Consider the following 26,787-nt stretch of genomic DNA (forward strand, 5'->3'; position numbering starts at 1 on the left):
AAAAATATTATTGTTTTAAATAAAAGCACTTAATATTATACTAAAAAAATAGCATTTGGTTGTTAATAAATTCGTTAAAATGTTATGTCACGTAACGTTTTAAGACTTTTTTTATACAATAATTTATTACAGCATGGAAAAAATAAAAATACGCTGAAATCACCAAAATATATAACTTGCCAAAAAATATTTCTTCCCATATAATTATTGTGACAAAATTAATTTAACAAATAAGTATTTTTTATCAAATATTTTAAAAGTAAAATTCACAAAACATTTTTTAATTATCTCACGAATACAGAATGTTTTGGTTTATTCTAAAAATTCAATAACCCTTAAAATTTTAAATTGACCTATTTTTAGCATGTGCTTTTTTAATAAAAATATATAATATAAGAATCATATCATTTATCAACAATAAATCATTTATTCAATTTACTGATAATTTAATAATATCATTGACTGTTTAATTATATTATTGACTAAAGGTGAATTGATTATTAATAAATTTTTAATAAATTTATTAAAAAAAACTACAAGTACCAATGATTATATTTTAACTCATGTTTATTTTAATAATAATTCACTTATCGCATGTATTTTAACATCAAAACCGTTGATTTTTATTGTCGATTCAATTTTCGTCAACGTTAATTGCTACGGTTGATTGGAAACAGTAATTTGGCATTTTTAAACACGCGATGATAAAAAATATATTTATTTATAGAAGCTCCACGAAAGCTCTTGTATTAAATCGATGTCATTGTAGAATATTGTGTATTTGGAATACGTTAAATAATGTATTTGAACACGCCAAGTCTTAGATAAATATTGAATAATTTATTTATTTTATTTCATTTCTTGTATACTAAGACTAAATTAAACTAATTGAGTATACGATGATGATGTCATCATATAAAAAATAATATACAATATTAAGATTTGGACAATTGATTGAAAACTTTGTATTAAAAAAAAATTGTATTAAGAAATATTTTTGTATAATATATCATTATATTAATCGTATGTTTTTAAATGAAAACTATGCTAATATCATCGTGAATTCGCAATAGTGTAAATAAAAGTGACACGGATATGACCTAACTAATGTTTCCAGTTGTGTATGTCCCACGCAGCTCTAACTTTTAAATTGTTCCTAATTGACCATATGTTCTATGACTAGACATAAGTACAACAATATATGCTGGAAAGTGTAAATTTATAAAATTATAGATCATTGTTAAAAAAATATTTTAATCATTTTTGAGTACATAAAATATATTTTGAGACATATTATCAAAAAATACTAATTAATTTAGATTTTAAATATAAATAAATATTAATTTCAGACTTCAAATATTTTCTACTATTTCTTTTTAATTAAAAAATAGCTGATATTTTCTAACTAATATATATGTTATTTACATTTGTATAATATATATTGTGAAAAATTTTAAAGTTCGACTCAAGGTGAGAAATACAAATTCAGATTTATTTTCTCATTCATTCATTTCCATTAACTTTCTTTTATATTGAATAAAACTCGCTGAAATTTTGTATCAATAGACGAATATTATTTATATTTACCGTGAAATATATTTATAGAAACGACTAAATACAAAAATAGATGTAAAAGTTGAGAATTATGAAAAATAACAATTTAAAACAAGCACAAGTAATTGTCGAACAATTTTATTTAATAAGCTAAATATAGAATCTGAATTTTTCAATTATATGTATATTTATGATCGTATAATTAAAAAACTTAATCACATAAGATTGCTTTGAATAATTTACATAGGTTAGTTTTATATATGAATATTTTATCTATATTTGATAATAACCAAAAACTGAACGCGTTATTATAAATATAATATTTTTAATCGCACTATACACTTTTTTTACCTCAATGAAAAGATTACACATGATTTTAAGTCACTATTCCTACAATGCATTATTTTTTTTGTAATAAAAAGTTCAAAAACATACTTTGACAAAATATTATAAAAGTTAGTAAAATATTACAGAAATATTATCTGAGATCTACAAATTTATTTCATTACAATTACAGATAAAAAAACTTTTAGCTTAGTTTTCATATTAAAGTATAATTTAAAATCTATTCTCAAAAAGGTAATTTGCTAATATTTATATACTTAGTAGAAGGCTTCTTAAAAATATATTAATTACAATAAACCTAAAAAAATTATGCGAATCTAAAGATTTAATATGAAAATTTATTTCAATAAATTTTTTTGCAAAATTTTCTGTATTCATATGAACAAATAACAAAATGTAATTTACCCCTTTTCCCCATAATTATTCCATACTCATATTTACGGCCCATCAAAAAATATTTTCACAGTTTACCTTTTGAAATACTCAATAAAAGGTCTCTCATAAATATATAATTTACTCATACAAATCGAAAACTAATCTGAATATATCAGAAGGTAATGGGGTATGTTCATTATTGGCAATTGACATTTAAAAGTAGATTTTTTTTTAATGTTGCGTACTATACAAATTATTTGTAAATCTGTTAATATTAAAAATATATATGGCATTGATTTACTACACTCCCCTAAACAATTATCATAAAATGATTTACCCCCTTTTTCCATTACGTCTTCATGTTCATTTTTACGGCCCAATAAAAAACTTTTCGCACAGTTTTCGCACAAAATAAAATAAAAATCTTACCTTGTAAAGTTCCGATCACACCATAGAGCGAGCCGACACTTCCAACAGTAGATAGTAATGCACACAGTGAAGTTCGTAAAGTAAAGTTTCGTTGCACGTGGGCCGCACTTCGCTGAGCCGAGCGCCTAGCTACCCCGATCGAGTTCGCGTCACTACTGAAAGCTCTCTCGCAGGGACCAAAACAAAAACGCGCGCCACCGTGGGTCGCCCTTACCCAACAAGTGCCCGACGACGCCATCTGTTGCGAAGAGCGACAACTATTACATAATTTGTCGGAAAGATGATGACACGTATCAGAGCTGACCAGGGGCGTCCCGTGAGCGTAAACAAGTAATGCAATGCCTCAAGGCGGAAAATTCTGAGGGACTGAAGTTTATTTATAATAGTAATTTATTTATATTTGGAATAAAAATAATAATAATTTATTAAATACTTGGCCATTTTATTTTATACTACCTGAACAGAAAACAGTTAATTAATATCAGTTATACTATCTAACCTGATTTAATACTATATTTTAGGTTGCTATAAAAATAAAAATGTGACAAAAATAAAATTTTACAGGAAAGCTAAATTTTTTTAAGCCATAATTTTGGGGACCCCTTAAAATAGTATGTGATTTTTTACAAGTACATAGCCGAAATATTGTAGCAGGTTGTTTTGGCCGTTATTTTAAAAAGTATACAAATGAATTTGTCGTTGTTTATTGCTAACTAAAGTTTTAAAATGGGATTGAAAGTTCCTTTTTATTTATTAATTTATTTTAAATATTAAATAAACATTTAAAAAATTCTAGAAAATCGCGATTTAAGTGAAACTAAAAGAATGAATATAATATTATTGCATTCGCATATTACTTATTATTGACTGATATCGGAAATTAGTAAACACACTAATTGTTCACGACACACTGTACAAAATGATTTGTAACGGTTCCACGAAGGTGGTTCTTACAAATCAAAGCCAAAAACTAGACGAAAACGAATGACAACTGCCTAGGTCAGTGGTCGGCAACCTGCGGCTCGCGAGCCGCATGCGGCTCTTTTGACGTCAAGATGTGGCTCTCCAGATCCATGCGCAAATATTAATAATTATTTTATTTTCAAAATTCATAAAAAAGATTATACTGCAAAAAAAAACTTTAAACATGATAAAAAACACTCAACAGAGAATAGTGAGAATAGGTGGAGTAGAGAGTATACGGACAGCTGACATTTTTGAAATGTGGCAACACTGTTCTGTTTGTTTAGTTATTGGTGCATATGAATGGTGTTATATAAATACATATTATTTCATATTTAAAGCTATTATTTTAAATCAAAAATCAAATTTATATACCTAATCTAAATTAAATACCATAATATTGAAATAATAATGTTAGTGGCTCTTTAAAAACTGGAAAATTTTGTAAATTGTAACTTTTGGCTCTTCCGTCTCAAAAGGTTGCCGACCCCTGGCCTAGGTAGATCGAATCTTGCTTCATGAGTCCCTTAAAAATCGTCTAAACACGTCTTCAAAGCTTGCTGCTGAAATCTCTGCAGGCTAATAGCCATCCATTTATTCGCAGATGCTGAGAAGAAGGTTCAACGATGTAAAACTCAAAAGTTGTAAAGCCCCAACACAAACCGTAGCTCTCAGAAATAAATGAAACTCGAATGTTAGAATATGCCCGAAAACACCGAGATTGGGCGAATGTCATTTGGTCCGATGAACCCGACTTTGAGGTAATTTTAAACTTATATTTGTTAGTATAAAAAAATGTTAAAAACTCAATTTTTTTAAACGTTTTTTCAAGTTTTTGCGACCCCTGGTGTAGTACTCGTGCGTAGAAAAATCGTAAAAATGTATGTACAGCTGATTGCGTAGTACCCAAAGTTAAATATTATGGCGGAAGCGTTATGATTTGGGGTTGCATGGCAGCAGCAGGGCTAAGAAACCTATACAATTGCAAGGGTAGTATGAATAGTAATATTTATATTTCAATATTGGATTCACTTTAATGGATTTCTACAGGAAAATATTTCTAAAGCACAGACCATCCGATTCCAGCAAGTCAACGCTCCGTGCCATTCTGCCCAAAAAAGCAGGGGTTGGTTTACGTCAAAGAGTTTGCCGCATTTTGAATGACCTGCACAGTTCCAGACCTAAATTTTATATAGCATTTATGGGCAAAAATAAAAGGAAAGTTTGCCCAAGACAATTGTAAATCCAAAACTGCGATGCGAAAAAAATGCAGATGTAATGGAGAAAATTAACTCCGTCCACCTGCAAGCCATTCGTTGACATTATTCCGAAAAAGGTTTCAGCTGTAATTAAAGCTAAAGGTGGGTCTACTAAATATTAAAAATAAGCCTTAAATAAACACGTTAAACAACCTCGATCAGTTTTTAATTTATATTTTTACTATTTTTTAAGATGTAACAAATTTATTGGGGTCTCCCAAAATTCATTATTTTATTTGCTCCAAAACGCTAAATCAAAACGTCAAAACGCTAAATTTTATAAAAATATATGCTAAAAAATATTCTAAATAACGCCAATTATCTTAGTATTTTAAAACTAATAGCAAAAGTCAATCCATTTTTACATGCTCATATAAATTAGTATAGAAATTCATGGCAAAAAATAAATTAACGTGAAAAATGCTTGACATTTAAACTTCTCGGTAGATTCTACTACTGACATTTCACATATTAATCAGTTAACTTTAATTGTAAGATATATAGCACATTAAGATAATTTACTAAGCGATAGATTTTAAACTTTCCTTGAGCTAAAATATCATTTAAGGGAAAGCATAACTGATTTAATGCTTAACTATCTCACTACTGAGCATGGCATTGACTTTAAAAAATGCCGAGGGCAATCTAATGACAATGAAGCCAACATTTATGACAGACAGGGCCGGTACGAGGGTGAGTCAAGTGAGGCACTTGCCTCGAGTGAACGATGAAAAGGGGGTCGTATTGGTAGTCAGTGAATTCAAAAATTTCAATATAAAAAAAAGACATTCTAAATTTGTAAGCTAATCGGTTTCATTTTTGTATCAAAAAATACAAGAAGGCCTTTAAAAAATGTTTGGCATGCAGGGAAAAAATCTGGTTATTTAATGGCTTGTTTTTGTAAGTACATTTAGTCGAGTATTTTGCAATCTGTAATTCAAACGAGCCACTAAGAGTAACGTAAATTTAAAAAATCATTCGCCTTTTATCTTTTCCCTTGAATCCAAGAAAACCTTATTTTTTTATTTGAAAATGACCTATATAAACATATAATGCAAAACCATCCCTTCCACACAAAAATTCTAAGAACAAAAGGCTTGCAAAATTTTATTTACTTTCATTTTGACGTCCTCACTGATAGGTTATTCGCGTAACAGGAGTATAATGAGTGTACATATTAAACAAAAATAGGTAGGGTAGTTGAAGAAGGAATAGAAATGCATGAAAATTTAAGAAAAAACGGGATATCTATTAATTTCAACGATCCGCCGATCACTAATAATATAAAACATATTATAATTGAACATGGACAGGAGCATGGAGAAGTCGCAGATTTTAATAAATTTTCATCAGAGGATAGAAGAAAATTTTCTAAGGATTGGCTTTCGAAAAAACTTTTCAAACGAAAAACGAATTTATCGTAACTGGCTCATTTTATTTTATTTCATTTAATATCCTTATTCTGTTTTCTATGCACAATTTTTGTTAAAAAAGAGAAAAATCAGGTTTTGATATTTGTAATTAAAATCGAGTTTTTAAATATTGTAAAAATTTAAATAAAATGTTATTCATGAGAATTCTGCATCTCATCGTGACGCATATATTTAATGGATTTTTTTAAAAGAGCTGAAAACTGGTGGTTTAAAAAAAATACTGAAATATTTTACGTGTTGTGTTACAAAAATAATTTTAGGAAATATTTGTGATCATATTTCAGATTTTTTTAATCTTAATAAGCCAATACAATTCAAGGGAAATTTCTCTCATTATTTGGGTATCGTGTTTCTAGAGTTAAATAATCGAAATATTTTTTTTAAAAACTGATGTGCCGAATTATTGGATATGTAGTTATTAATTACAATTCTATTATGAATGAAAAAACCTTTTTAGATTTCATAGCGAGCGAAGAAAAAACGGGTAGCGGCTTAGACAATAAATTATCGATAAATAAGAAAAAATTGGATTATTTATTTCAAACATCAGAGGTCAAGGATATGACAATGAGTGACATAATTAATCGGAACAATCAACAAGCTTTGTATTTTTTTTGTGCTACAATACTGCTTCTTCAAATGCTAGCATGATTATATTATTCAGAATTGTTCAGAGAATCTATACTTTTTTGTTAACTTTACGACAAGTGTAATAAAGTAATATCTAATGCATTAAGAACAACTTTGAAAGGTCATACAGACACACAATGGACCTCAGGACCAAGGAATTGAATCAGCAAATACTATTAGTATATAACGTGTTATTAGATTTAAAAAATTAACAATTCTTACAACGTGTCAAAATTGAAAGCCTATTGAAACAAATAATTTTATATTGCATGAAGTTGCTAGAGTAAACAAAGCTTTGCAGGAAAAAAACGATGACCATAATTTATGCTTCACGTTTAATACAAGGATTATATCATTTTTTGCAGCAAATGAGAGACACTAAGTGAGAGAAAAAATTCTAAAAGTGAGAAATTGGCTTCAGAAATCCAATTGGAATACAGTGCTTGAATACAACGATTTAAAATTTTCAAATTAGATGATCGATCTCAACGGTCTTTTCTTTATGACAATACATTTTAATTAAAAAAGAAGTGATGAATATTTTAATAATAAAACTTAGATGTAAATAAGAAAAATTATTTGAAATTAAAGGAAAAAAAACTATGTCGGTAAAGCAGTTTATTATTTTGCCACCAAGTATCCTAACGAAGTTAACTCTAGTGAATTATTATCAGAAATAATTAGTTTTAAATTTCAGGCAATGGCTTAAATTTCAGATCTCCAGACAGACTTTAAATATATTAAGAATAATACATTAATACAATAAACAGTCATATCCGAATTTGGATATTGCGTTAAGGATAATTTTAATATTACCGGTCACAGTAGCTTCTGCTCAAAAAGGTTCCAATAAATTTAAAATTATAAAAATTGATTAAGGACTGTCACTTGCTCAGAAAAAATGATCAAATATTGCAATTTTATCAATTGAACGCGCTTTCAGATTGATTTTAATAAAATAACTGATGAATTTTCTTCTAAACAAAAGCAAGAAAAATACAATTTTTAAAAATATAAAGAATAAACGATATTATTTTGTTTCTATTGTAATCGATATATTTTTTTGAACCAGTGAGTTTTAATCGAAGAAAAATTGAAAATTGTATCACTGCAAATTTTATTTGTATAGTATATTTAGCAATAATATACTATGTTCTTTAATATTTTGTTATTATTAATACCGCTATTATATTATTACCATCACTAGTAATAATTATTATTATTTTTTGTTATGTATTTTATTAACACTTTGAGGGGCCTCACAAGTAGAATAGCCTGGGGCCCTTATTAAAGCCGCATTCACATTGGAGAATACACCAGTTAACTGTGAACTTCTTTTGTATTTCTTTCATTCTTTCTCTTCCAAGTGCTACGGCTAGGGATTCCAATCCCGGGACAAAATTTTGATCCCGGGATTTCGGTATTGCAATTAGTCGATCCCGGGATCCCGGGACCAGTCCCGGGATAATTTTACTGTTATTTTATCGATAAAAATAATTTAAAATGAATAATAAGATATATTTTTACATCTGTTTTTTTATAACGTACAATGTATAAAGTACATATAATTTTAGTCTTGGGCTTAAAATAGAAAATAATATAATAAAAATAAAAAATGGAAGGTCTTATATATTTATTTGAGAAGATAAAAAATTAACTTTTGACAATGTATGTACATATGTACATTCATAGACACAATTAATGGAAAACATTATTTTGAATACAACTCACGAAGTAACATCAAAGCATCAAGCGTTTCATCATTTAGCCTTGATCTGATTTTGGTTCCTAAGCAGCCTGCTGCTGAAAAAGCACTTCAGACTCACAGCCTCAAAGATTCACAGATAACACGTGCAACTTGCGCAAGTTTGTACATGAAGTATAACTATTTTGACAATAATAATTCGATTGTGTTTGATAAATCAATCAATCCAAAAAAAAATCGGGATTATGTTTTATAATCCCGGGACTCATCGAGTATTGAAAATCGTTCGGGATCCCGGGATCCCGGGATTATATTCCCTAGCTACGGCGTTTCCAACTCTTATTAGATATTTTAGTTAGCTAGCTCCCCCTCGGCTTTTCTCTAATTATTCAATATCTTCCACTTTAACATATCAATTTAGTACTTTGGCTAGTCTCACAGTTTTTTGATGTATGAATAATGATTGCAATAATACCGGTATTATCGAGAGAAAAAGAGTCAATACCGGTATTACCGCTATTTACAATATTATATTTGTTTTAATATTTAGTAATAATAAGAACAAATAATTAATGTTCTTTTATTCAAAGTCAAACTAAATGTTTTATTGGTAAGTTTATGCTGCAATATATCGTTGAATGTTGATACATGTTTGCGAATTTTGCATTCAAGAGTCAGAACATTTTGTCGTCTTCATATTTGTTTGTGAACAAGCAGGTCAAATTTCGCCTTGAGTTGCCGAAATTTATGGCCAATTACCTATCTATATATGCCTATGTTATGTTTCAGGCAATGTGAAGCTTTTGCACAATCTTCCTTACATTCAGGTACTTCTAAAAATATTTTATACGCTGGTCCTTTCTTATGTTGTACTAATAAAATCAGTAAGACGACTGTGTACAAATATATTTTTGTACCATTTATTTCTCTTTTATTAAGTTACTATATTGTCTATTGTAGGTATCTTTCCACATAAATACTAAGTATTATATTGTAAGTTGTTGATTTTTTTTATATTTAAAAGTTTTTTATAATTTAATATAGTATAATAAAACATCGAGCTAAATTTAAAAAAAATTTGAGCTTGAATCCTATATAAGCCCTAGTGTTTTTCAATGTAAATATTGTCTAGAAAATTATTGTTGCTTGTTTTATAAGATTTTTCTAATTTAATAAATCGAGCTAGATCATGCATGCATATATACGGTACAAAAAAGTATCAAGAAAAGAGTATTTAGATCACATTAAAAATCAATGTAAAAGTCAAAAAAATACTGGTAGATACATGTGTATACTGACCGCATTTGGTATCCCTTGCTCCGATGACGTCACAAGCGAATTGTATGGCTTTGTATACTAGTTGGTGTTGATAAAACGCAGTATTTTATATACATGTTTATTGCAAGATTAAAAATGCAAGAAAATATTTACATTACAATTAAGTCTAAGTTGCTGGCTTAAAAAATTATCTAATTTACAAGAGAAGATTAAAAATATAGACCAATAGAATAGAAATATAAGATATATTTAGAAAACATAACAAAAACCTTTTACAAAATAAAATAAAAAATACATTATTTTAACTGTTAAGCTTTAAATTATTCACAAAAATGTGCCCCTGAAGCAGTGTTTTTCAAGCTTTGTGTTACTACGCCCCTTATTCATAATAATCTTTTTAAATAGTAAATATACATTTAAAATATAATAACAATATGGTAAAAGATAAGAACAATATACTTACATGTATGATTATAAATACATTTGACTTTAATTCGATGAATGAGCTGCCTATCTGCATAAAGTTGTAGCACAACTTTATCCTTCGCTCTCAGAAATGACTACAGTCAAGTCAAAAATGATTAATTAAAGGCTTCAAATAGCTTGCATTTTTACAAACCTTATATTTTTCTAATTAAACCTGAACCTGTTCTGCATGTACTTTTAGCACTATCAGATGCGATACATTTTAAACGATTTCACTTTAGACCAGAGTCTATTGATGTTACTCACAATGTGCTCAACGCTTCTAACAACTGTTTTTGCTGAAAGACTATTAGTTTCAAATAAATATATTTTCTTGGGAAACAATTCTTCGACAGCAAATGACTTAATTCGCTATTTGTAAAGGCTTTCCTTTAGTAGTTAATAAATGAGATACTGAAATGACTAGTGATCGCGAAAAAAACACGTTAGGATGAAAAATTCTGCTTTTGCTTTTCAGCTAAGCTTTAAGTTGTGAACATCGTGTCGAGTGCTTAGTCCGGTAAGCATATTCACAAAATGCACGCTTTAGGGCGAGACCGCGACGTCACATCTCGCGTCTCTTTCTAGCATTCATTCGTCTCTTTCTAGCGTCTTGGTGACGTCGCCGGGCCGGCGTCACTCGCCGTCTCCAAGGTTGCCAGCCATTTGAGCGGGACTGTACCGAGTTCAACAGACAAATTGTTTATAAAAACCCCGATTTAACAAAATGTATATATGTACAAAAATGTAGAAAGCAAACATGAAAATCGAATTTTCGTCTATTGAATAATTAACAAACTTATTTAATAATAGTTGCGATATTGACTTTCTATACGAAGATGTCTGTTTAGTAGATAATTTTTTACTGAATATGACCGAATAGAAACAAATACTCGCAAAATACTGGAGGAATTTTAATAAAAGAAAAAAATCATATCATAGTCCAAGACATAAGCTTTCGAATAGTATGTAAATATGATTTACGACGAACAGTCAATTAATATCTACGTAATAAATAAATAATCAAGTCAACATATCCATTGGCTTACAAGATATTGCGACATGTCAAGTCAACTTTAATACTTTTTCAACTATTTAATAATATATGAAATGACAATTTCGTTATTACTACCTCTGTCTCTTTATTATAAACGATATATGCTTTCTATTTGGGCTTACGAATTTAGAGGCACGCTGGCCTTTAGCAACAACGTAGAGTACAACTTCAATTTAAAATAAAGTCATATCACTTTTTTTCCTAAATATACCTACCTATAAAAATGAAATTTGATTTATAACGAAAATCTCAATAATTATATCAAAAACAAACAAATCAAATACTCTTTAAAATATCATATCAGTAATGCTATTTTAATTTCAATTATTCAAATAAAAGTGTCAGTTTTTAAGAAAAAGAAAGTGCGAAATTACATTCTAAATAACACTCTTAGTTTTAGAATTTAAATTTATATTATCCAAATTAAATAGTTTACAGTAATATGCAAGGGAAATAAAACATAATAATATTTTATTAAATTATTTATTATTGCATGTATAGTATAAACAAAAACTAGTCCGAATCCTCACCTTAACTATATTATGTAAAATGAAATCTATATAAAGCAATTACATAATATAGTTAAGTTATTTAATTTATACAAAACAATTATATACTTTAATATTAAATTTATATAGAAATAAATGAATTTTATTATAGTAAAATATAGCTAAAAATTAAATGAAACACATGAAAAAATAGCTAAGGCTGGAAAAATAAATTAAAATTTACTGTGTTTAGTTACATTTTTTTTATATTTAATGCTAGCAATCTATTTTTTTTAACCCTTTTTTGTTTATCTGTAAGTGCTGGACGACCCGCAGGCAATCTCTTACATCCTCTAGTAACCCCAGGCCTGCGCCGACTAATCGAAGTTGGTTGCACTTTAATTACAGATCTAAATTTTGAAGGCGCAGGCCGTCTTGAGATATCAGCGATTATATTATCAAAACTTTCTAAGGAATTAATAGAACAAAATTTACTCTTAATTTTATCAATAAAATCCTTATTTCTGAGATTTGTAAATTGTTTAAATTTATAGCTATAGCATCTAATGCTTCGGTCCAAGATTCAGTGATTATATTAAGTTCATTACCATCTGGTTCAATAATATTTGAAGTAGACAGTCCGGCACTTTCAGATATTTCTGTATTATTATTTATATTATCTAATATTGATGAAATTTTTGGCGTTTCCTCCACCAGTGGATCAAAATGAGCCAGAGGTGGAATATTATCCTCTCCAAATGCCAAACGGGCAATATCAATTCGCGATTCTGTAGTGACAGGCGGTGCATTAGGAAGGGATTGATCGAGCAATACAAAAACGCCCTCATAAGCTGGCATTTTTGATTCTAACATCTGAAACAAAAATATTAATTTGTTAATATTGTAACAGTTTTATAATATTTAACAATAAGTACCTTCAATGTATTTCCAGAACGTGGACCCAAATGTGTAGATCTCCATGTTGTGTACCAATACAAAACAGATCTATATTTGGGGTTGATAGATGAATTAGCCATTTCTGTTGAATTCATTCCATATTTTAAATCTAATTTCTTTTCATGTAGATTAATTGCCTGTGTGATGTCTAAGATAATAAATATTTATAGTTGTATCATGTTTTTTGAAGTAATAAATGTGTAATACCTAAATTATCGTTGAAACATGATTTAAATACATCTCTAGTTTCAGAAGTAGGTTTTAAACGATATAACACTGCAGCAGAATCAATAGTATGATGGTGCATAAAATCGAGCTTCATAATAGCAGGATAAACATTCTGTAAGATATAATATATGTATTGTACATAAATTTATATTATTATAATGTATACCTAAACATGCACAAAAACACACCTTGACGTATTTATCACTTTTTTTGTATTAGCTGTAGTAAACTTGATACGAATATCGTCGCTAAGCAGTTTGTTTTTTGAACGTATTTGTTATCACAATTTTCCGATGGTTGTTGTGATGGCAATAAAACAATTTCCTAGAGTTAATATATATGTTATCCAGAGTAAATATATATCATATATTAAATTTGATTATTATAAAAATAAAAACCAACCTGCAAAGGATACGCGACTGCGTATTCGTCTTTCGAATGATCGTCCACGCGGTCTTGGAATTGTCGGCATATTCCTTCATCCATTGATCCAGGTGACAGGTGTTCAGTATTCAACAAATTAGCTCGATAAGTATTATTATCGAGCTGAATGTGTTGAAAAGAAGCGGGAAGCGTGTCCATATTTTGGCGATGAGCAGCAAAACACGCGAGCGCACGCGCAGAATCGATGAATGTGCGCGAAACGCATGCGCGGACACGCCGCGCCCCCACCTCGCGATCGCAGCGGCGTATCAAGCGACGCCTGTGAGTATTTGTGGAACTGATTTAGGCGACGGCGTGAAACGTCATCGTGACGTCACGGTCTTGCCCTAAAGTGTGCATTTTGTGAATTAGCGTCCGGTAATGACGACGTATATTGTATTCCTTTAATAAACATAATTCCATCGCACAAAAATCATAATACTCATTTAATTCTATAACAAAATAATTCACACCCTACTTTACTTTAAAAGTAAAACATTCGAAGTACACTAGTTTATTATTTTCCGACATTGACAATATAAATATCCACGGCCAATAAATGAGAACAAAACATCGTAAAAGGCGTAAACGTGGCACTAAATAAGCTGTGAAATTATAACTGCAGCAAGTCACAGCGGAGTAAGAAGCAATAGGAGCACCATATACGGTCACATCTCACTACTCCTCAACTCGTATCCAGGCCGTTCCGTTATACGGCATACTATGAAATCCTAAAAAGTCCGAAATTGTATAATCTACACGCAATGGGTAGTTATGAACATTCAAGACCGCTCAGAAAGCGACGAGCTCCCACCCCACCTGCGATCCTGTGCAGGTGGTGAACGATCATCGATGACTTTGAAGAAATCTACTAAGATTTCTTCAGAGTCTGCCTCACGCTCAGGAGTTCGCGCCACGTCTCATCATCGCGGCTAGTGACTCCAGCATGGAGTGCACGTGACGGGTGAGAACGTACTACAGAAATGATCCTGTGAAGTACAGTCCTAACGTTATGTGGCCAAGAGATAGCTATATAAATATTGTGTACGACGTTCCAGTTGCGAATATCGAAACACAGTACTGCCATCTGTTGAAATTTCTAACATATATTTTAGTATAGTTTTTTTTATTTTCAACTCGACTGATAAAAATACTACCACCTATTGCAGTGGGTGTCACGTCAGAACTTAATTTTTTTTATTTATTTATTTATTAAATAAATATATTTTTTAATTTAATTAAAACTATTAATATTTATTTATTATATACTCGAAAGCCAAAATATAAAAAACTATACTAAAAAATATTGTTGCAGATTTCAATAGATGGCAGTACTATGATTCGGTATTCGCAAGTGGAACGTCGTACAAGTTGTTTATATAGCTATCTTTAGGCTCTCACCGGTAGGACTGTACTTCACAGGATCATTTCTGTAGTACGTTCTCACCCGTCACGTGCACTCCATGCTGGAGTCACTAGCCGCGACGATGAGATGTGGCGCGAACTCCTGAGCGTGAGGCAGACTCTGAAGAAATCTTAGTAGATTTCTTCAAAGTCATCGATGATCGTTCACTACCTGCACAGGATCGCAGGTGGGGTGGGAGTTCGTCGCTTTCTGAGCGGTTTTAAATTCATAATATTTTTTTTATATATAAGTTTCAATTTTAATTTATTGGATTCGAACATTTAATTTATAAACGTTAAAATTTTATTATAATCTAGCTTAGAGGTTGTACAATACAAATTTACTTTTTATGTAATTTCAAAAATATTTTTTGTACGGGATATTCTATAATATATCCGGAACAATAAGTGTCCCTAAAAAAATTGTCTGCAATAATCATCAAACCCTTCTTACCATAACATTGATTCAATAAATTAAACTGTTTTTTTATCATGTAAAGTTGGATTTTAAAACCACCAATAAGTATATATGAGCCAGCCGTTATAAATTGAAGTGCTGGGTTGTGAAAAAACGAAGATAAAAAATCTCGTAAAGTTAATAATTTTAGAAATAGTTCAACTACTTGGTTTTTCGTACTTAAATTATACATTATAGATAAAACAAATTTCATAAAAAATTATGTTTATATTGTTACGTGAGCCTGTGTGGGGCCGTTACATCAGAGCCTTTGCGAACAAATGAAAACACGCGAATTCAATAACAGGGCATCATTCCTGAGGAGCGATAGTCTTCAACCATAGAGTAAAGAATATCATATATAACATTCTTTACTCTATGCTTACAACCGAGCGTGGCGACCGATGGGCCTTTTACTGCCGATCTGCGCGTGAGTCCCGACGCAGGCGCGAGAGCGCGCGGATTGCAACAATATTATTTATCAAAATTTCTGCCGGTTAATATATTGACCATTGATCTTTTCAGACATATATTGAGAATAATTGAACAAATACTGTATCAAAAATATATGTATAGCTCAATTATGTATTGTACAAATATATATAAATGAATGAAGTATTTTTTAAATATTTATAGGTGTATGGTATGGCTCAAAACACAATATACACAATAGCACATCACAACGCTTGCAATGATATAAAGTAGTGCTGCAACATGCACAACGACAAGGTTCGTTTCACAATCCAATGATCAAAAGCTGAATCAATTCTCGACGTCTCTGAGGCTTCTTACTTTTGAAATTGCCGATTAATCAGATAAACAATTTCTAAAAGTCTCCACATGCTGGTTTTGATCGTTTCATTTACAATTAAGGAAAAAACTACACATGAGAATCATATATAAAAAATCGCTGGTGACAGTAAATCGACCTCAGTATTAATACCAGTGTATTGATTGAACCTGATATTGTTAAATTCTACTGGTATAGTTCTCCTAAACCAGGCATGGCAAACCTAGGGCACGCGTGCCCGATTTGGCGTGGCACGTTTGAGAATTTGGTTTGCACGCGAACGATTTCCAAGTTCAAAAATATTTTTTAATTTGAAATTTAAAAAATTAGCATCTTGATTAAATAACCTGTGAATTATTAATTTATTTCATTTTATTAATTATCAAATGTTTTCTAAGATAAACGACAATCGTTTTAAAAAAATAATTAATTATTTATTTTTTCTATCTTGGTAATTTTTTTACTCCTTGGGCACGCCACACAATCGAGGAATAATATTTGAGGATTTTTGGCACGCGACCCCAAAAAGGTTCGCCATGCCTGTCCTAAACCAATTAAAAGTAGGACTATTCAGGTTCTTTAGACTATTTGACTTAGGACTATTCAATTAACTTTGGCGACGGGTGGCAACTAGACACAAATTGAGCCGCTGCAGTAGTATTTTATTGAACGATTTGAAATTCCAGTTACATATCGTTAAAAACCGTTATACATAACTTACTTTGATGATATTGTTTTTTGCTTAATTTTATGTTACAGAACATTTTTGCTCTAAGATATTTTAACATTTTGAAACAAGATGGCGAATCAGTCTGGCTAACCAATTTCGTCTAAGATACTGCATTGAATGATAGTGTATTTTAGTTTGGCAATTATTTATTAAAAAAATAATATTTAATTTTAGTGCATCGCAAATATCTATCGGCGACTGGCAACACTATTTCGTTGCACTCTACGATTTAATTTTGAAAAGTACTTTCGCCGTTCGCCGCTAGATGTCTTTATCGTTTGACGTTAGAAATTTGGTCGAAACTATATTCAGTCGCTGCTGCCGTGTCGCACGTGCCGCATTGAGAGGAAAGTCTACCGTTCGATATAAATAATAATGTGACCTTCCCAAATTAAACAACGATCCGGTGACGCCGGCGCCAGCGCCAGCTTCGCGTGCTATTGACATTCAATACCAAAATGTTCCGCCCTCTCGGATTGTTCGGACGTTCCGTCGGCCAAACGACAATAGAGCAATGCAGGACGAAAGTTATATATTTGGAGTCCTTCCTGGACAAAGCGCAGCGCCTCAGGCTGTGGAACAAGGAGAGCAAGCTCGTATTCGCATCGACTATCGAAATCAGCAAGGTCAAAGAGAGACGCATTAAAAGAGGTATAAATGACCATTTCATTCATATAACTAATATTTCATGTGTTACATAGTACCTCTAACTCCGGACAATTGTCGCAATCTTAATTATTTTGTTATTGCATTTTTAAATGCGATATTGCGACATTCCTACATAACCTCAAACGTCAAATATGTCAATCGGTGGACGCAAATCTAATTATTTAGACCTATTTTTAATTCTTATTCAAATATTTCGAATAAAAAATATTTTTTCTTAACTTCTGAAATACCTTCAATCAACTATGTATGTGTCATTTAGATAAGGTGACCAGACGTCTTCATTTGAGGAGAATTATCCTCAAAAACGTTCGAAATGATCTTTTTTTATAACTCTTGCAGAAATTTGTCTTTTTCAAACAAAAATTCGGAGATGGCCTTGAAAACAATTTTTTAATTTCCAAAATAACGTTTTTTAGCTCCCGCAGCAATCTGTCCTCTTATATCCTCCTCGGACAAAAATTTTCAAGCTGAATTTTTATATTTAATTTAAATTAATGACCTTCTATCTTTCTGATAGTTGCAAGATTATTCTATTGCACAATTCCCGGGACATGTTTAAAGCAGACCATTAAGAGAGTTCTGCAAAGCTTTTTCGGGTTTTAGGACCGAATGGTGTAACTCAACCAATGAAGAGGTAGAGATGTCTGGTATATATTTTATTGCACAATTGATATATATCATTATAAAGATATAAGTCAGGTGATGTAGCAGATCGTTGGATTCTTGTGAACCCTTTAATATGCTCCCTGCAAGCAGCTGTTTATTTTATGTTCCTGTGTAGACTATTCTCACAATTTACGCGTCTGAATGAGTATCATTATATTATGACAACCAGTTATTGATTATTATTGATTAATGTTATGATTTCTTATCCTGTGTGTTCGCATATGAAGAGTTTATTCATAAATTGTCTTTGTTTTAATACAGCTTTATAACCTAGAGTTAATTAAAATGCTACTGCAGCTCTAAACAAGTGAAAGCCTGAAGTTGAAAGGTTCAGACTAAATGGTGGATGCACTAAAACATCTCTTTCTAGATACATTGCTTCTTCGTTTTAGTCAATTGTTAGCAGAACTTTGTAAAATCGATGATTTGGTTTAGTGGCAGCTGCTCGTATTACACCATGCTTCTGCAATAATAAAAAAATTAAATATCCCACTTTTAAAATCCATTAACACAATTCAGAGAAAGCCAAGATATTAGCTCAAGCCTTTTCTACATTTTATCAGCTTACACAAAATTATATTGCCAAAAAAACATAAACTTAAATGGACCAGGCAATTAAAGATATAAGTACATTAACAAAGTCAGCTTATCGGATATTCTCAGTATTGTTTACAATTATCAAATAGAAAGGTTCCAGGAATAGATAAACTAGACAATATATTGATTAAAAACCTTCCTTTTGCATACACTAAAATATTTAATCCATGCTTATCTTTTGGATATTTCACAATTATCTGAAAAATGGCAAAAATTCATCCGATAAGAAAATTTATCAAAGCAGATAATATACCAATTCACTATCACCCGATCTGTTTACTAACGTTGATTAGCAAATTATTTAAAAAAATCTTGATTAAACAAATCTCTTAATAGCGAACTAATTTATGAACAATTCGATTTCCGCGAACTTTATTCTACTACGCATAAACTTAATAGACTGACACATATTTGCCAATTTTAATATGAAAAATATTATGTTTTTTTATTGCTAGATATAGAAAAGGCCTTTGATACAGTATGGATTAATGTATACAATTTTAAAATACAGAACTCAAATGAAAGTACTCCTGCGATAATTTATACATGCTCAGTAACGCTACTTATGTATAATGAAATAATTAGTTTTCTAGTCTTTAAAAATAAAAATCAGTCTTCATCGCTGCATTGTATTTTTGTTTTTTTTTTAATGAATTATAAAAATACAGAAAAATTCAAATGTCTATATATTCCGAAATTCCGATACTACGTTTATGTCAGTTAACATGTTCTTGCATTTGTGAAAAGTTAATTCATGATTAAATTCATAAGGTTTATAAAAGATTAACAATATAACATTCAAAATGTGATCTCCCATACTCCCACCATCCAATAAAACTTTGACTAACGGTGATTTGACACATGCTTTTAGTTAGCCATCACACACACAAATTAATTTATGTATTTACTTAATGTTTAAATGGCATCTTAACGAATACTACAGTTAGTCATAGATTCTGTTTAGATTTTATATTATTTTTAATTATACAGACAAACATGTTACATTATAATCTAAACCAAAATAAGTTACCGCATTCCAAGCATAATAACAGTATATTTGGACGCCTTATATTCTTATCAGTGTCTGTTGCCAAATAATAAACGAAAGTTTATGTAAACAATACATGAAATTATATAACAATGACTAGACTAAACATTGCTGTTTTAATGTGATCGTTTTCAGTGATGGGAACCTGATTAATAAATTATAATAAAACGCTGTTTATAACATACATAAACAATTGTAAAGTAGAACAATTCCGTTCATATAAAGACTTACAAAAATATGTTTAAATGAAGTGAAAGAGATGAGTTTAAAACTAGTTTTAAAATAGCGTTTTCCTGAATTCAGGTTTTTGACCTTTACGTGCATATTAAACAACTGTTTTTTGTTCCGTCGCCAATTACAAACCTCGGTTTAAAAGTCTTATGTTATTTAAGTTGCAATAACAGTTGCCAGTTTAAACTTTGATTGTGTGCCAATGATTATATATCGTTTGTTGATGTAATATAGTTTAATTCCTGTACTTAAAAACCAGGGAAGTCATTTCAGCTTGGCCAGTCAGTGGTCGTTTTTTTAATATTTTGCTTTCATTAAGATTCATAGTATTTCATTATATCATACATTATTCTGGCCAAATTCAGAGGACGAGTCCACATCAAATATATATTACTTATCTAGCGTTTATATTATATTACAAGTGAGAATCGAATGAAGCACATCTAAACCGAATTTTGCCCAATAAGAGAGCACAGAAAAAAATTATCCCTTCTCAGAAGTCAAAAATTCACGTCAAAAGCAATAAAATCGTGTCGGCGCCGTCGCAGTGGGAACGCCGATAATGAGCGTTCCTACCGCGATGGCGCCGACACGATTTTATTGCTTTTGATTTTAATTTTTGACTGCTGAGAAGGGATAATTATTTTTTGCGCTCTCCTATTTACCAAAATTCGGTTTGAATACAGTTTGACTAATACATTTCTCATATCAAAACTCTAATGCTTCCTCCACACTCTCTGGAAGTAGGCCATGGTTGGGCAAGGACGGAAAATATAATGTGTTAATTCGGGGCTACTTCGGTCGAGCTCGGGTCTGCCCGCTCTTATGTCTCGGCGACCTCGACCATATTCGCTAGACCTTTGGTTCGGTAACTTCCAGAGAGTGTAGAAGAAGCATAATAATATTGGTAGGAATAGCTATCATATTTTTATAACAGTGTAATATCGAAGTGCAACTAATTATCGAGTAATATGCGAGATGCGACGTCTGTCTATACTTTTTCTTACGCTTATTTTCCCCTGAGAATTCAGTTGGCTTAGTTTGTATTTTGAACTTGACCTAATGATAGTTCTAAAACTGTAATTTGTTTTAGAACTTTTATTAGATCAAGTTGGGTTTTGTTTATTTGTGTAGATTATGTTTGGGTTTGAACAGCAAATGTACGTTTCGCAACTGTCAAATTGAATTTCATAGACATTTTAGAGCAGCATATAATTTCACTAGCGCATATGAGTTCAATTATTTTCTCGTTAATAAAAATATATATATATCTGCACTTCACTAGTGAGAATATAACTTCACTGAAAAATATACATTCACTGTAACATTTATATATCACATGTGAATAAATAATCATAGTAAATGTATATATTACTATGATTGAAAAAGTTAAATTATTATAAATTTTGTAGCACATGCCAGATAAATTATATTTTCACTGTTAAAAATATATATCTACTGGTGAAAATATATGCCGATATGATTTCATTTTAAAAAATATTTTTAGCATAGATTCAAGACTGTTTCTATTAGATTTTCTTTGAGGGATAACTCGAGAATCTCTGGTTTAGAATCAAGGACGTCAGTTCAGCTTTTTCAGGTTAGGAGGCAAAAGTTCGTTAGTCAGTGGTTCTTTTTTTATTATTTTTTATTCATTAAAATTCATCGAATTTAATTAAATGACATGCAGTTTTCTGGTCAAATTTAATGGATCATCTTTCTAGATTTTGCAATGTTTCATTTATTTTATTATCCTGCAGTTCCAAGTAAAAAAATAATATTACAAATGTAATTATATATAACAAACCTCAAACAAAAATTCTGTAAATGTGGTGGTAGAATTTGTCTTAGAATTTTTAAATTTCAATAGAAGGTCAAAATAGGTTGGATATTGTATCCAACTCATCCCACCTACTTTGAAACGCTCTAAAAACTCCATTCTTTAACAACTAGTCATCAAAGGCTCTCAACAATATGTTGTAAAATAATACTTACATCTCCACTGGTGCTATTTTTGTAAAACGTTGTTAGTGTTTTAAAATTAAATTGACGATAACATTGTCAATACAATGCGAAAGTCGCCATTGAAAGGTTTCCGCATATAGTTAGCTATCCAATGACGCCAATCACAGTTTTCTATATGAAAATGTTTAAAAAACTGAGAAGAATTAAAATTATTGACAAGGTCATTTTTTGTCATGCCTACATTTTGTACCACACGTAAATAAAGACTGATTTATGTTTATCTGTAATTTTGTTATTTAACGAGTTCATGATAAGTGATGTAAATAAAAGTACATTCGGTACATACAAAGCTATTGATACAATTATGTATGCATGTGTATTAAACGTCATTGTTCTCATGACCGTCTGGAGCATATCCAATCAACGACTGTCATATGGCTTCTGAAATACGCAAATGCGATTTTTTCGCAATAGTGTTATGATGATACATGCAAAGAAATGAATGGTATTATTTGCACACGTTTTTTATGCCTCCAATGCCGTTCAAAATAAATTCGACCTTGGTCGGAACATTAGTTTCACAGACAGCAATTTTTTTTTCTGTCTTATAAGATATGTTTAAATGAATACTAGTTCTTACCGGTTTTGCTTTCTACTGTTTTTAATTCAATAAGAATTTGATCTACGAACTTGGCAATATGTCCTGATTAATTGTGCACTATTTTAAATAAGTTTATTTTCGAGCAGTGCGTTTTATTAATCTTCTTCCTGTAAAAATAACATTGTTTATGCAAGTCATAACATCAAAATATAAGATAATTATGTAAGCTTTCGTACTTTTCGTTCCTATTTATGTACATTATGTCCTTCAACGCTTTTTTTAATTATTTTCATCTGCCAACACTCCTTGGATGTTCATTAGAGTTGACCATTAGAGAAGCATTCATCAGTCACAACAATGCTTATCGAATGAACCAAATATAATTTTATTTCTTCTTAGTAAGTGTATCATCCATCTTTTAACCTGTATTCTGAAGAACCATACTGTTGTGAATCTCTTATTGTCTTGAATGTCTCTTCTCAAGAATATATTATGCACGTCGATCTATTAATTGACCTTTGGAATAAATTATTATCTTATATTTTATTTAATAGATATTCTACGTATGTAGTTGGATCTGTGCCAGTGATGATATAAAAAAATTTACGCGTCTATTTAAGTGTATGTACTTATTACCTTAACGCTCGTCTCTTTATTTACAGTGTCCAAAAACATAAAATACAATCATCATCATTATGGCGGTGTCCTTCTTCCGAACACCAGGGACATATTTACTACAGTCAAAAGAAACTGTGAGACATGTAAGGTTAAACTGACCGCAGGAAAAAACGAAACGATTAAAAAATTAGGCGAAATGCTATGCATCACAAAAGGAATGCTTCCAGAGAAGAGCCAAGTGACGAGCTCGTCTCCCGCATCGTCTTCTAATTCGATCTCGGCTCATAGCAAAAAATTAGGAAAGCCTGTGCTTGATATTATAACGCCCAGGACGAAGACTAACATCTTTACCAATTCGCAATTCGGAGTGCCTTCAATCATTATTAGAAACTTAAAATTGTTTCCCATGATGTGCTCTCAGCAAGTGGGATTCTCGGACAGCAGCTCAGCCGACTCTAGCGGCAAAGTACTGAAGATTCCGTTGGACAGTGATGTCAAAGAGTATGAGAAGTTTCCTTCGGTCACCAAGATTTTAGCGCAGACAATGTCCGAGCAGGCAAAAGCAGCTTTAGAAAATTGGAAGGAAGAAAAAATAGCTGAGCTAGGAGCAGAAGGCTTTGAACGATTTAATAAAGGTAAATTTCGATAGATAAATAATCTAACATATAAGATGATACATTTTAAAATGCCAATATAACGGCTCAGGGTATTTTAAACGATTCTATAAAACCGATATACTAGGTTAAGGCAGAATTAAAACTCAATAAATGTAAATCTAATACTAAATATCAATAATTATAATTCTAACTGAATCACCTTAGATTAGATTCTTCTAATAATGTCAATATATATGATGCAATTGTTGAAAAAACACAATTACATTTTAAAAACGAATCATTGTTGAATGTCTATCATATGCAATGATCCGTTCTCTATGTTCTGGTATATAAAAATGCAATTATTTAATAAAATTTATTACACAAATTTTAAAAACAATGTTACAACTTACCAATTGCAACCAATAATCACATTCTCTCATTCACAAGTGTTGAATAATCAAAATACTCTCCATTGATTATTCAACATTTGTGAACATGGAATGTTATTACATTGCCTATAAAAAATCTGTTCCTCTAAATGTAAATATGTGAAGTGCTTAACTATTCCATTTTTATTTTTAGCACAATTAAATAATGGTATACGTTTTCACGAGTTGTTATCCCGACATCTGTTATCACCTGGTGATGCTCCATCTATTGATCAATCATTAGAAGGCGTTTGGAATTCTGTCGGCTCTTTATTGAAAAATGTATCAAATCCATTAGCTATAGAATCTCACGTCGTGCACCCTGTTCTCAAATATAGAGGCATCGTCGACTGTATAGCGTTATATCAGTAAGTTTATAAATATTTTTTCATTATTTTAAATTTGATGAATACCATACCTTTCTTTTTGATTGCAGAGATAAGCCAACTTTAATTGAATGGAAGAAATCTGATAAACCTAAAACGACCCTATCGGCAACGTTCGATAATCCCATTCAACTGGCAGCTTACTTCGGAGCTATCAGTCACGATGTTAACTATAAGGAGCTAAACGTTAGAGACGCTTTGCTGGTTATCGCTTACACTGACGGCTCTCCGGCTGATACTTTTCGGTTGAGTTCGGAGCAAATGAGACAACATTGGGCAGCTTGGTTGTCTCGTCTCGAAAAATTCTGGACGGCGAATGAGATCAAAGATGAAGTTCCGAGCTAATCTTGAGGCGACCCTTTTTATTTTTTGCTAATAAGAAATGTTAGTTATTATCGCTAATTTCTTGGAATCATTATTTCGGGGTTAAAATTTTACAACTTAATAAAACTTACTTTCTGATAATATATTTTTATTTTAATTAGTAATTATTTTATTTGAAGATGTGGATGTTTAAATTTCCTTGTATTTATTGTTATAACATATATTCCATGGGGAAGATTTTTGGTGAAAATAAAAGTACTAAACATTCGAAATATAGTTAACTTACTGCCACATCAACGTAATGCTATCCAATCAAGACTTTTTTACTAGTCCTTACAATATTTAATTTTAATGCTTACTTTTATTTAGTTTCTATTAAAATTTTTGTATTATCGTTTATAATAAAATAGGCAATAAATTTTGTAAAAAAAAAAATTATAGGAATAAAACAATTTCTTTACAATAAAATATATATTATTTATACATTGCATACAACATAATTACATATTTTAATAATGATAATTTCAGTTATAAAAATACAGAAATACATTAATTATTTTATCAACATGAATATGGAAATAATATTTAACAATAATATAACTTTAATAAATGACTACAACACAATAAAAAGTAACATCAATTAAATTTTATAATATTTAAAATACACTGTTTCAATGTGTATTAACAGTTGCTTGAAACTTATCAATCATCGTAAATAAATAATTTATTTAACCAATACATTATCAGTGGCAGAACAATATTTTTGAAGAATTTAATTTGGTAACGAATATTAAAATGCGGAATACGTAATATCCCTTAAAGAGCTAAACCCTAAAGTGCTGAATTAATTTTCATAAAAAGTCACGTAATTAGTCAATTACATATACATTTTTTATATGTTTATATCCATTTTAAGCTGCATCTATATTCACCTTTAGGATTTAATCTTTAGTTTTATTTTTTACTGTATAATTGAGTTATATTGAGACAATTAATTCGGCACTTATTTTTAATTGAGCGTGAGATAAATTCTAATTTCGCCCTTTTAAGAGTTGTACACGGTGATTCGGATCTATCCGCACCTAGCACATAAAGGGTTAAGGCTTTAATTTTGAAATAAATTGACTATGATACATCAGGTGATTTATGTCGATTTTTTATTAAACCTTTCGTTGCAACCTGACAGGCGTAAGCCCAATGCGTTACGAGGTAAATCTGTACCAACTGAGTAAATTAATCATATAATGAATACCTACAAGTAAGTGTTGAAACCATCAGTTGTTAACACGTATCTAGTAATTTAACAGTTAGCACACAGCTTTAGGACGGTGTTTAAATAATATAAGCAGGGCTGTGGAGTCGGAGTTGTGGTGTTTTGGCCGGAGTTGGAGTCGTGAAAAATGAGCGACCCCGAACATTTTTTATATATTTTTTAAATTATGAAATTTTAATTGCGTAATGACGAATGTGTATAGCATATGAATATAAAACATGTAGAAGAACACCAAAAATACCTGATAAAATTAAACTTTTCTGAGTCGGAGTCTGAGTGGAGTCGTGTTATTGGTAAATATCGGAATCGGAGTCGTGTTTTTTTTAAACGACTCCACAGCCCTGAATATAAGGGTTCCAGAAATAGATAAACTAGATATTATATTGATTAGAACCTTCCTTTTGTATGCTCA

The 26,787-nt window shown here is 30.6% G+C and overlaps 2 protein-coding genes, 1 long non-coding RNA gene and 2 other non-coding genes across 6 annotated transcripts in view; 2 read left to right on the forward strand and 3 right to left on the reverse strand.

Moving 5' to 3' along the window:
* LOC148238094 (uncharacterized) overlaps positions 1 to 2,860 on the reverse strand; it is a 208,964-nt gene extending 206,104 nt beyond the window's left edge. Inside the window, exon 1 of one of the 2 annotated variants that reach the window (XM_088205934.1) lies at positions 2,704 to 2,860. The gene's annotated coding sequence lies outside the window, so the exon portion shown is untranslated. The remainder of the gene's footprint in view (positions 1 to 2,703) is intronic. The other variant, XM_088205935.1, reaches the window with a different exon arrangement.
* A 9,816-nt stretch (positions 2,861 to 12,676) lies between these two features.
* Positions 12,677 to 13,936, reverse strand: LOC148238095 (uncharacterized). Its single transcript, XR_015812709.1, has 5 exons — positions 13,569 to 13,936; positions 13,355 to 13,490; positions 13,146 to 13,278; positions 12,917 to 13,086; positions 12,677 to 12,854 (listed from the first exon to the last, which is right to left on the reverse strand). It is a non-coding gene; the product is annotated as an uncharacterized LOC148238095 (long non-coding RNA).
* Positions 13,937 to 14,376: 440 nt separating this feature from the next.
* Positions 14,377 to 14,595, reverse strand: LOC148238096 (small nucleolar RNA U3). Its single transcript, XR_015808942.1, has one exon. It is a non-coding gene; the product is annotated as a small nucleolar RNA U3 (small nucleolar RNA).
* A 399-nt stretch (positions 14,596 to 14,994) lies between these two features.
* On the forward strand, positions 14,995 to 15,213 carry LOC148238097 (small nucleolar RNA U3). Its single transcript, XR_015808943.1, has one exon. It is a non-coding gene; the product is annotated as a small nucleolar RNA U3 (small nucleolar RNA).
* A 2,067-nt stretch (positions 15,214 to 17,280) lies between these two features.
* LOC148238098 (mitochondrial genome maintenance exonuclease 1-like) lies at positions 17,281 to 25,246 on the forward strand. Its single transcript, XM_088205951.1, has 4 exons — positions 17,281 to 17,621; positions 23,410 to 24,000; positions 24,547 to 24,760; positions 24,829 to 25,246. The coding sequence occupies exons 1-4, from the start codon at positions 17,429 to 17,431 to the stop codon at positions 25,121 to 25,123; spliced, it is 1,293 nt and encodes a 430-aa protein (XP_088062077.1). The 5' UTR covers positions 17,281 to 17,428; the 3' UTR covers positions 25,124 to 25,246.
* The last annotated feature ends 1,541 nt before the right edge of the window (positions 25,247 to 26,787 follow it).

This window comes from Plectrocnemia conspersa, unplaced genomic scaffold (assembly GCF_051122295.1).
Source record: "Plectrocnemia conspersa isolate PC_06_02 unplaced genomic scaffold, ASM5112229v1 ptg000002l, whole genome shotgun sequence".
In the NCBI taxonomy this organism is placed as follows: Eukaryota; Metazoa; Arthropoda; class Insecta; order Trichoptera; family Polycentropodidae; genus Plectrocnemia; species Plectrocnemia conspersa.